Raw genomic sequence first — 13,005 nt, forward strand, 5'->3', positions numbered from 1 at the left:
CCCGAAATTATTGTCAGTTCAGGAAGGCCGAGTCCAGGAATTGCTTCTCTGACCATGTATGTGTAAATATTTCTCTTTGTAAATACCAGTTTAAGTCTTGGCTCTTTGTGTGTGGTGTTCAATACAGGTGGTTTATTATTATTATTATTATTATTATATATTTTTTGTATGGAGTGTGTGTGTGTGTGTGTGTGTGTGTGTGTGTGTGTGTGTGTGTGTGTGTGTGTGTGTGTGTTTTACGTTTCTCACCTGTGAATGTATATCTACAAATATGCATACCTTATCGTCTCACCTGTGCGTGTCTACCTTCATTAAATCTCATCACCTGTTGACTATTGCTACCACCTGAAACAACACACACACACACACACACACACACACACACACACACACACACACACACACACACACACACACACACACACACACACTAAACCCTCGCTCCATCATCAATGCTTCCCTCAGCCAACCAAGATGCTCGGCTGACTGGAAGACCTCCATATATGTCACCAGTGCCCAAGTCAACATGAGCTACGACCCATTGCCATCACCCCAATACCCACAGCTTAATCTGTAAGCTTCGTTTGACTGGGCTTATGCTGATATTGCAGGCGCCATAGATCCTCCACCACTCACTGTCTTGTCAGCTTTCTCGACTACATACACCGCCATCTGAAAAACGTCTTGCTGTCTTCACTTCACCAAAGCATTTGACCTAGTCGACCACAATCTAATCATCAACAAAGCTATCGACCTCAGGTTTGAAGAAGTCTTATACCATGGCTTACAGACTTCCTCAGTAACCGAAAGCAAATTATGCCTTCGAGGGACTGTCTCCATTTTCAGTCACTCTGTGGCGTCCAAGGCACCAAGATAGGACCACTCTGCTTCCTTATGCTTATCAATGGTGCCCCAAGAAAACCCTGCTCAGTGTCAACAACTCGACTCCGACTATACCGCCCTCCAGGATTTATTGAACAGTCTCCAAAACTGGACACCAACAACCACGTCACCATCAACCATACCAAGACCATGATTATGCACATCAACCTCTCCTACGTTGTCCCACCCCTTCCATTACTTTAGGCCCCAACACACTCCAGGTTGTCAATCCTAAGCTCCTCGGCGTCACTATAGAAAACAAACTAAATTGGAAAGCAATCGTGATCTCCACCTCCTCCGCCGACTCAAGTCCTCAGGTTCCTGCGACCAAGCTTCTCAGTGTTTACTCAACATTCATACTTCCCAAGCTCACCTATGCCTCCCCTACCTGGTCTTCTCCCAAAATGCCACAAAACGTAAACACCTAGAAAAGTGCAAAAGAGGTCATGCAAGATTATTCTCTCCTTCCTACTCCACATGTACCTAAAATCTCATCACTTCACCCAAAATAAGAACCAATCGCATACCGGAATTTACATCGTGTGAGCGTGAGATGTGTTCTGTGGGCGTGGAAGGTGTTCTGTGGGCGTAGTGGGACTTGAGAGGGTGTTTTGTGGGCGTGGGTGGGTCTTAGAGTGTTCTGTGCAGCGTGGGTAGGTCTTGAGGTGTTCTGTGGGCGTGGGTGGGTCTTGGGAGGTGTTCTGTGAGCTTGGGTAGGTCTTGAGAGGTGTTCTGTGGGCGTGGGTGGGTCTTGTTAGGTGTTCTGTGGGTAGGTCTTGGGAGGTGTTCTGTGGGCGTGGGTAGGTCTTGGGAGGTGTTCTGTGTGGGCTTAGGTCTTGGGAGGTGTTCTGTGAGCGTGGGTAGGTCTTGAGAGGTGTTCTGTGGGTATGGCTGGGTCTTTGAGGTGTTCTGTTGGCGTGGGTGGGTCTTGGGAGGTGTTTTGTGGGCGTGGGTGGGTTTTGGGAGTGTTCTGGGCGTGGGTGGTCTTGGGTGTTCTGTGGGCGTGGATGGGTCTTGGGAGGTGTTTTGTGGGCGTGGGTGGGTCTTGTAAGGTGTTCTGTGGGCGTGGTGGGTCCTGGGTGTTGTTCCGGTGGGCGTGGATGGGTCTTGGGAGGTGTTCTGTGGGCGTGGGTGGGTCCTGGGTGTTGTTCTGTGGGCTTAGATGGGTGTTCTGTGGGGGTGGGTGGGTGTTCTGTGGGCGTGGTTGGGTGTTCTGCGGGCGTGGGTGGGTCCTGGGTGTTGTTCTGTGGGCGTGGGTGGGTCCTGGGTGTTGTTCTGTGGGCGTGGTTGGGTGTTCTGTGGGTGTGGGTGGGTCCCGGTGTTGTTCTGTGGGCGTGGTAGGTCTTGGGAGTTGTTCTGTGGGCGTGGGTGGGTGTTCTGTGGGCAGGTCTTGGAAGATGTTCTGTGGGCATGCGTCTTGGAAGTCACTGAGCATGGATCTTGGAGGTCAGTGGTCTTGTAACCGTGTGGGCGTGGGCGTGGTCTTAAAGGCGTGTGGGCGTGGGCGTGGTCTTAAAGGCGTGTGGGCGTAGGTGTGTTTACATCGGGCTAAAGAGTTTCTCTCTGTTTAGGAGTTAAGAGGAACTATGACTTTTAATACTGAAGGAGAGAGGCTGTGTGTGTGTCTGTGTGTGTGTGTGTGTGTGTGTGTGTGTGTGTGTGTGTGTGTGTGTGTGTGTGTGTGTGTGTGTGTGTGTGTGTGTGTGTGTGTGTGTGTGTGTGTGTGTGTGTGTGTGTGTGTGTGTGTGTGTTTGACACTATGTGTCTCTCTCTCTCTCTCTCTCTCTCTCTCTCTCTCTCTCTCTATAAATTAATAAATTATTCCTCAGGTGACGACGTCATAATAATAATAATAATAATAATAATAATAATAATAATAATAATAATAATAATAATAATAATAATAATAATAATAATACTATGTCTTTATCCTAAATAAAACTTTATTCAATTCAACTTTTGTATAATGTCTTTTATATCAATTTTCAATATACGAATATACAATAAATTCCTATATTCTTTATCTCAATTCGTTTCATCATTTTCCTGTTCATTAGTTTGATTTGGCGATTAATTTTTAATGGATTCACGTCAACATGCTTACTGGCCTGGGAGGATTAGTTAACAAGGATCAGTAAAGTTCTATGATCAGTCGAGTAGTCAGTCAGTAAATCAATCAGTTAGGATCTGTATTCAGGTCGTTTGTTGTTGCAGTGGTCACCATATTTCATTATATTAACTAAAGCGACAAGAGTATTAATATTATAATCTAAATATATATATTAAATTGGAGCACTAACGCGCCAAACAGGAAATACCAGATTTATCCTTGTTTCATTATATAATTACTTCGTGTTAGTATTTTCCTATTACTAGCTGTGAAATAATTGTATAAATAAACAACAAATAACAATTAACCTGGAAATTATATAAATACCTTAAAACAATGACTAACAGGCGACACAGTGGGGGAGTGAGCGTGTTAATCCGATCATCTCCCAAAGTCTTATAATACTGGAACCATTTGAAAGACGACCTTCACTAACTCCTCACACTTATTACAACACTTTAGATGAGGTGAGTTTTAGATGTCGAGGTGAGTTAATGAGTTAAAGAACGATTCAGACATATTTTGTGTATATTCTCTTTACACACACACACACACACACACACACACACACAAAACACCACCATTGTGAATTCTTGCATACGTAAATTCAAAACTTCACCTCAAACCCTTTATCAGTGGTGGAGGGAAGACCGAAGGAGGAGCAGAGGAATGAAGTAAGAGAGGGAAATAAAGGAAGGAAGGATTAATAATAGAGAATGAGGGTAGGGATAATGAGTTCTAGGAAGGTTGGGGGAAGGGAGGGTGAGGAGGGAGGTGAGAGGAAGGGGAAGAGGGCTAATAGAATGGAGGAGGTTGAACGAGAGGGGGGGAGGCAAGGAACATGGAGGAGGGAGGAATGGGCACAGAAGTAGGAGGGGGGAGAGGGGCTAATGAAATGGAAGAGACGGTGTATGGGAGGAAAAGGAGAAAAAGGGGAAGGAAGGAAGGAGAGAAAAGGAGACTGGATTCAAGGAGGTGAAGATGAGGAAGCGACCATGGGGAAGGGGGAGTATAGAGAGGAAGAAGAAGATGGAAGAGAGAGGAGAAAGAAGAAAGAAGAAGAAGAAGAACCCACGTGTGACCTACCAGCCACTCGCCCCAGACCTCTCAAGGTCAGTCAGCTCCCACGACTTCGACCAAACACAAGTTCCCTCCTCCACCAGGCAGTTTACCACTCATCGCCGTCGGTCTGTCAACACGCCCCCTCCACGTCCCCTCCCCACACTCTTCTCATCATCCAAAGAAGTAAGAGAGTGGAAACGACAGGACGGCAACGGAGACCAGCCCCGCTGTACCCCGTGGTCGCCCAGGACACACAGCTGACAGGTGTGAAGGGATACCCTGGTGTGATCTCTGTTCCCGCAAAGGTCACACGAGGGACACCTCAGGAAAGCCCACGAGAAGAGAACAGCTCCTGAAGCTAACCTTAATAACCTCAACAGGCTCATAACCGAGGCACGACAGCCAGCTCAAACGTATCCCCACCTGACCTGATCCACCTACAGTTTCCTTACTGGGACACCTCTCCTGGATCTACAGCAGCTCTACGCACCCTTCTCCTGTACGTCACCAAACTCACGGACCAGCCCTGGTTTGGTTTACCGTTGTCGACTTGATGCAGAGGCCAAATATAGGGCGTGGTGAGGCTAAGAGGGCCCGACCTGACACAACAAATACATGCACCGAGCGGCCTGCAGGCTGCGAAATGGCCACATCAGTAAGTGGGCCACAATGAGGTGGGAGACCGATATACGTCGCAAGGTGACTGGGGCGGGGATGGCAAGAAGTGAATGGGCGCTGGTGGAAGCAGAGGATTAGCCAACAAGAGTCAATTCCTCCTTCCATCAAACCGGACGGAACTTTGGCTACCAGCAATAGGTCTAAGGCGGAGCTGCTAGGGAAGCTTTTAGCCTAAAAGATTGTTCCGGAACCCAATAGAACCCCCCACTTCACAACTAGAGTGTGAGAACAACTTGATTTAAGATATACTAGATCTTCTACACACACACCAACGACATTACTCCCAGTGATAGAGTATGAATCTCCCAAGGCTCAAGGCTCCCCAAGGTCCCCAAGGCTCCCAAAAGGCTTCTCACTATCAAGCTTTGACAACATCCAGTATCCCGCAAAGCACCAGATCCTTCTCTGTCCTTCAAATGGTATTATGGAACCATTCTCTTGTCACTTATCTTTACACCTTCTTCACTCCTGTAATCTGTCATCTACTGTCAGATCTACAAAGTTCAAGTCGGACACTTAGCAGAAATATGATCAAGTTGTTCACATTTAAAGCACCTGACTGGAGATTTATCCCAACTACCATCACTCTGTTCTCCTGGGTTACTTGACCCTGAGGTTTGTAATCACAAAAACTGCTACTGAGGTCTAAGACTAGTACCCTGCATTTCCTTGACACTTCCAATCTGTTTTTCCTTTTAGTTGGATTGAATGAAATATACCTAATCAGTCTTATCCCATCCTCTTATGACTGAAAAAAAAACCCTGACAGATATCTTATTAAGCCTCAAATTTACCTGTCGTTATGTCAAAAGAAGAGCAGCCAAGTATCAACAAAATAAAATACATGTAATTATTATTGTAACAACATCAAACAATTTGTATTTCATCACACACAATTATTTGAGTTGGCAACTATCCTGGCTTGGTGACATCATGCGCAGGGATGGGACTTAGTTTTCGTCTGCCCGTGAGTAGACCTTCTCCTCCTACACCTTGGAATTTACCAGAAGGTTCCTCCAAAATTATCACCTGCTGGTCCCGCCACCTTCTATCAGTGAAATGGCCTTGTCCTTGTCATCAACTAGTCCTCCGGCGTTTGCTTCTATTCTGCTCCAGATCACATTCCATACTGCACTGAGAGAGACCAGAGTGTGTATGACCATGTACAAGCTGGTGTGGTTCTGAGCCCAGTGGAAGTCATCTACAAGTCTAACAATGACTCGAACCATAATGCTCGACTCCATTGCTTCACTCCAGCTGCCTCTACCGGACACAATGGGCTCCTGAATCCCGTCACCGAACCTTCGTCTCTTAACAACCCAACACTGAAACAGTTTATATTATTATTACAAAACAAATGAACATGGAAAGAATTACGGGGCCATAAAAAACGGCAAAGATGGCGCTGTAAAGGCATGATGGGAGGTAGGTTAGGTTAGTTTACATTAGCTAGTTATTGAAGTTTAGATTAAGACACTTAAGGTTAAATCAGGTTAAACAAGTTAACTTTAGGTAAGGTTTGTTAACCCCTGGTGTGGGCTCCTCTGACATGAATAAAATCATAAGGCGTTAGGAGAAATAAAGTATTAAAAGTGTTTCGTCCTGTAGTGAAGGTCGGGTCAGGATTACATCTAACCAAGAGCTAAATGAGAAGAATTAGTTTGAGTTTGAGATTAGTTTCCATATAACGGATGGTGTGTGTGTGTGTGTGTGTGTATGTATGTATGTGTGTGTGTGTGTGTGTGTGTGTGTGTGTGTACTGGTCAACAAGTTGTGTGGCTTAACCCAACCTAACCTAACCCAACCTAACCTGACCTAATGTAATTTAACCATAATTTAACCTAACCTAGTTTAGCCTATCCTTACCTATCATAGCTTCGCCTATCCTAACAAAACCTAACTTAACTCAGCTTAAACTACTTTATAATTCAAGCTTATTTAATATAATTTAGCCTAACATAGCTACTGTACTCGACGCATCTTTTATATCGCTAATATTCGATAATCGACATAAAGGATCAAAATTTCCGATATTCTTAATATTCGACAAGGACTTAAAACAATCGACCATATATTCACCACAAAGAATATACTCCTAACTAAACAGTATTCGACATGTGAAATCTCAAAACACACCCCTTCGACCTTTCCTCCGACAACAAAAGGTCAAACTTACAAAATATCAACAAAACTCGACCTGGGGAGGATAAATGAGGATAATCTATGCTAGGCTGTCAGGAGGTCGATGGTCGTCGATACATCAGCGAGTTGTGTAATCAGGGAACTCATCAAGAAAGTCCCCCCCCCGGGCCACAAGGTTTTCACTGTGAGGATAACTCATTCATTTTCATTTCTGACGACTACTGGGTGAAGTTAATCTCAAAAATGAATATACAATGAAGGGTTTAGCTTTTATTTTTAGCTGACTTAAGTTAGATTAATCTAGATTAAGTTCAAATATGCAACAATGATATGTCATTGTAGTCTTAGAAAATTGATCTTTTTAACTGCCTGAGCTCCAAGCCAGAATTAGTTGAATCTAACCGACTTTAATCTAATCTAACTTTAGGTAACTAACCCAAGTTTATGTGACTTACCACAACATACATATACAAACACACAGATACATAAATCATCTTTCCCACACACACAGAAACAAGTCCAGACAATCGATATACACAAAACTGTCCACTTAAACTAACAAAACGATAAATTAACCTCAGATCCGTCCAATAAATATTTTCCCTTAAGAAAACACATAAGACAAAAACCTCCAAAGACTTTCAAAAAGTCTTAACGTTAAATTCTCTTTAAAACTGGAGATGAGGAAAGTTCAAACAGGTGTCTAATTCTGATAAGCTGTTAGACTCAAGCATTAGGAGGGATTATTTCAATATTTTCTTAATTTAAAGGTGGCGACTGACAAATTCTCAAAGTCCCTAAGCAATTTCCAAAATTTAGATGTTAAGCCTCGATAAGTTTGTGGCATTCGATATATAGACTTCATATAATCCCCGCACGGATATGGTCTCGAATTCACTATAAGCATAACTCGATATGCCACTATATATAAAATTTCAAAAGTTCCTAAGTTATTTTTTCCGTAACTTAGAAAACTGACTCAACTTAAGGCCACGAAATGCAGAGATAGTTTTTCAAAGTTCCCACGTTAAAATCTGGCGTTAGATCTTCTAGCAGCACGTAATATCGATGCTACACAGCTAGTTTATGAAAATGACATAATAATCTTTTCAACTTTTAATATATTATAACTCAAACTTAGGGGGAAAATCGTAAAAAAAAAAAATCTCGTAAAAATGGTAAATAATAAAACAATTTCTTAAAACCAGATTATGATGAGGAGAATTAATGCAAAACACAGCTGTTATCACCTAAGAATGAAAGAAAATTATTCCCAATTAGCCAACTGGAACACGAACTGGGGAAAAAATTATAGGATTGGGGACACTAAGTCGCAGTAGAAAGGAAGAACACGAGTATGAGAAGGAGAAGGAGCGAAATTTGTGACGGAGAGGGGAGGTCAACAGGGGTATTTAGTGAATGTAAGAGAGTCACCCAGTATCCTTTGGATATGGATGAGTAAATTAGATATGATTATTTTAGCTCCCAGACAATAATTCCGTCTTCCCACTTGATAAATCCTCTCATGTTTATCATTATCCTCATTAAATCATAACTTATGTATACAGTAAATATTTCAATATATTTTTGTGCCTTTGAAAAAGATAGATAGATAAGAGAGAGAGAGAGAGATAATCCCAAACTCACAAATAATCTAGGCCCTAAATTATATCAATTTAAACTCCAGCAGCAGCATTAAGCCATGCCAGACTCAACCTGAATAATACACAAATACACAGACAGACAGATTATGGAGTACAAAGACAAAACAGACATGGAAACACAGACAAATACTACAAACAGACAGGAAAGACATAGACAAAGATACAAACAAACACAGATACACATGACGACAATTACAAACAAAACAGAAACACACAGCTTACATATAGCATATCACACACATATCAACACAGTTAACAAATCAACAGTAAATAGGTCAAAATCTAAGTTAACCTTTCACAGTGGAGGTCCCAGGTAACGCAGATAACGGCAATCTCGTGAGAACTCAACATCAACCAGTGCGCGATGTGTTAATCCGTCTACGAGAAGGCTCTGGGACCCATTTCAGCAACACATAACCCAGAGGGACACACCCCTGTGAGGCCCCTCATAACACCATCTGTGAGAATTCATTACACTACGTGAGGCCCTCACATAACACCATCTGTGAGGAATTATTACACACGTCAGGTCCCTAATAACACCCTCATCTGTGAGGGAATTATTACACTACCAGGTCCTTCATAACACCATCTGGTGAGGAACCATTACACAACGTGGAGCCTCTATAACACCATTCCCGAGGAATTGATACACCACGTCAATCCCTCATAACACCTCTGAGGAACCATTACACCCCGTGAGGCCCTCATAACACCATCTGTGAGGAATTACTGTCTGCGAGGCCTCATAACGCCATCTGCGAGGAATCCATTACACAACGAGGCCCTCATAACACCATTCAGAGGGAATTACACCACGTCAGGTCCCTAATAACACCATCTTTTAGGGAATTATTACATCTCAGAGATGCCCTCATAACACCATCTGTGAGGGGAATTACTACATCTCGTGAGGCCTCGCTAACACCATCTTGTGGAGGAATTAATACACCACGTCAGGTCCTCTATAACACTATCTGAGGAACTAATACATCATATGAGTCCTCCCACCATCTGTGAGGGAGTTACACTACGTGCTTGCTGTTCAACACCTACATTAATCTGAATAAGTTCACCGGCGTTCCTTTTACCTTTTCTCTAATGAAGGCTTTTGTTAAAAACCACCAATGTATGTGAATAAGTCATTTATGTCTAAATGGTTATTTTCAGCCTCGGGCTGCAGTCTTATCATTAAATGTTTATTATTATTATTTATTATTATTACAGCCACACTTACAGACAGCCAGATCACCACACATCACCCCAGGCAATATGGAGCCAGGTCACCGTTATTTGATCTACCCACAGCATTGCATACAAGCTGGAGGTCACTGATGATTCATAGGTTAGTTTGGTTGACCTCAAGACTGTACTGTGATGTTAACTAAAAACCTCCTTCAGTCACAAGTTGTAAAGTTTTAGTTTGTTATGATTAGGAATAATAAATAATAATAATAAATAAAATAACAATAATAAAAACAAAAAAACAAGAAGAATAACATCAAAACTGATAAACAACAAATATTTAGTCACCCAAATATTAACTGAGATTATTGATAACTTACTTCTCACCTGGGACAATCTACCTCATCACCAAAGCTTGTCAGGTGACAAACTTCTGTTACCATAGTAATGTAATATTAGATAGCTTTATTATAACGTTACAGTAAGTTGTTTAGGTAGAATTTAGGGGTGGGACATAGTAGTGAGGGTGGGGTGGGTAGGGAGGAGGAGGAGTAGGGTGTAGAGGAGGGGGAGGGTAAAAGGAGGAGGAGAGGGTGGGTAGAGGAGGAGGAGAGGGTGGGGTGTAAAAGAGGTAGGTGGGGTGTAGGAGAGGGATAAATGGAGGAGGAGGGGTAGGGGATGAAGGAAGAAGGGAGGAGGGGTGTAGAGTGGAGATAAATGAGGAGAGGGAAGAGGAGGAGGACGAGGCTACAGGAGGAGAGGTGGAAGAGGAGGAGAGGAAGGAGAGGAGAAGAAGAGTGATGAGGAGAGGGGGAGGGATGAGGAAGCGACTAGCTTCGTGGAGGAAAAGATACAGAAGGAAAAGAATCACTCAGGCCAAGCAGTGGGAAGACCCAAGAGAGGCAGTGTATTATTAAGAGGATAATGTAAAACCTGTTCCTGGATGTCTCAACACACACCCATTCTCCAGCTTTGTGCCAGATATCTCAAGACCAGGTAGAAAATCTCCACCTTATCCAAACTCAAATACAGAAATATTACTGTTTCTTATATTGCATGCAGATACAGACACAGTACAAATCCTCACATAGGCAAAACAATACTACAACCTTCCTGGTACCACAACCACAAACTACACATCATTTCTCCAGACTTCCTACAGACCAGAGACAGAAGAGTAGAGGCCATCTGCAGAATGGCGGTGGAGCTTTCTAACATCTTTCCGGATACCATCCTAGGATTTCTCCTTCCAAACTTTCTTCTTCCTTTTTCCTTTGTCTAAATATCTTTTCCGATAGGCTGCGTGTGTGTGCGTCCTTCACTAAGGCCATGCGGCTTAGAGCACTCGCGAGCATTGGATCACGGTCAGTCAGAGCCGTTTCACTTCACGTCGCCACAAATGCGAAGACAGTGCTCTCCAGGTAGTTTTAAGACTAAGCGCCTGGAGGACCAGCAGCAGCACATGCTTTCAGGAGAGCAATGAATAGGGCTTATAAACAACCCAATAATAAACAAACCAAACCATTACCGAATGGATATTTCGATACCGTGATGACAAACCTGCAGAGACCCCTGGCCAGATAGAAAGAAAATACCAGGCTAGTGTAATGAAATGACCGCAATCAATGTACCTGCATGATGATAAACGTTTTCACTTTAACTGACTGGCAGAACAACACCTTAGTCTTGGACCAAAGCCGACACCTTTCAGCAACAAGAAAGCAGTGACTGAAAGGGAACTCTGGCAATCTAAAGAATGACTGCCAAAATAAGCGTATTTGAAACAAAAAATTTCCAGATCGTACAAGAGGATAAAGCAATTTTCAACCCACTAAAGACGGAGTAATAAATTCACTGTGGCGCATCCTCTGCTCATCAGCGATAACTCACCTCAATTAAAGACGATGAAGCAACCTTCAGCGCTGAAGCACCACCACCATCAAAGTCGCAAAACACAACGATGTGGATATCCTGACTCCACCCAGCAGGTCCCTCAGTCCAGAGCTGATCCACCTAAGCTATCCTCATGCCTCCGATGGAGTCCCAACCGAGGCAAAGGAGACCGTGAACAGCCAACACCCATGCATCTGCTGCTCATAGCTAACAATTTATCGCCCAAGTCCTCCTAAACAGATCTCCCGAGGCGAAAAACCTTCCCCAGAATCTCAATGTGGCTTTAGACCACCAAACCGCACCACCGACATAATCTTTGCTGCCGCCAGGTACAGGAAAGCAAAGAACGTCGTGACCTATACTTGGCTTTTCATCAACCCAACCGCAAGCTTTCAACTGCTAACAGGAAATCCTCTGTAGAACCTCAGCCGTTTTGGCTACCAAAAAACACCGCCATCATATCTAAACAACGATGGCATGAACGGCAAATGTTCTGCACACAATGCACACCAGCTGAGTTTTCCCACAAACGCTATATAAACAACAATGATGTGCACTAAGCACCAACCTCTTCCCATTTTTCTTGGCTGCCTCCTTATCAAAAGCTGCCAATTTGGCAGGCGGTGACATCAGCACCGGATGAAGGGTCTTTTCAACATAAGACGACTCCAGGCAGGAACAAAGGTGTCCGCAGCTTCCAAATACTGAACTTCAGTTTGCAGACGACCCCGTGCAACATAAGACTCGGATTCTCTTCCCGCCTGCCCCTGGTTCATCCACACCTCCACCATCCATTCAGCTTAACGGCATTAATTTCTAATGTTAATTACTGGCATTCTTGTCCCACCTGTACACCACTGCGGACATCGATGAAAGATTCAGCATGTGATCAGATGTGCATCTCAAGCCTTTGGCAGACTCCGAAATCGTGTCTTCAGCTGTAGTGAGCTGAAATTATCTATAAAGTAACACGTATATCGAGTAGTCCTCCCCACCCTGCTATATGGCAGTGAGACACATACATACAGGAGGCACCCTAGCGCACTTGAAATCACCAACGTAGACTACGCCCATAATCCGAGTCCGCTGGGAAGACAAGAACAAATACCAGTATTCTCGCCGACACCAACCAGAGCATTCGAACAACTACGCTGGACTGGCCATGTTACCCGCATAGACAACAGTAGACTGCCAGCACTTACTTACAGTCACCTAATGAATAGTAAACGTAACGCTGGCGGGCAACTGTGAACAGCGGATTGTCTAAGACAAACCAAGTGCCAAATCGACCCCTCACCTGGAGACGATTACTCCACACCGTAACGCTTGGAGGAGCACCACACAAGAAGGTGTCAATACTTTCCGCCAACCCGACTACATACCGGGCAG

The 13,005-nt window shown here is 43.7% G+C and overlaps 1 protein-coding gene across 1 annotated transcript; it reads right to left on the reverse strand.

The window, feature by feature from the left end:
- Window positions 1–1,415: 1,415 nt before the first annotated feature.
- Window positions 1,416–2,294, reverse strand: LOC121878613 (extensin-like). The gene has a single exon (XM_042384946.1). The coding sequence runs from the start codon at window positions 2,292–2,294 to the stop codon at window positions 1,416–1,418; it is 879 nt and encodes a 292-aa protein (XP_042240880.1).
- Window positions 2,295–13,005: the final 10,711 nt, after the last annotated feature.

Source organism: Homarus americanus, unplaced genomic scaffold, assembly GCF_018991925.1.
Source record: "Homarus americanus isolate GMGI-L3 unplaced genomic scaffold, GMGI_Hamer_2.0 scaffold5658, whole genome shotgun sequence".
In the NCBI taxonomy this organism is placed as follows: domain Eukaryota; kingdom Metazoa; phylum Arthropoda; class Malacostraca; order Decapoda; family Nephropidae; genus Homarus; species Homarus americanus.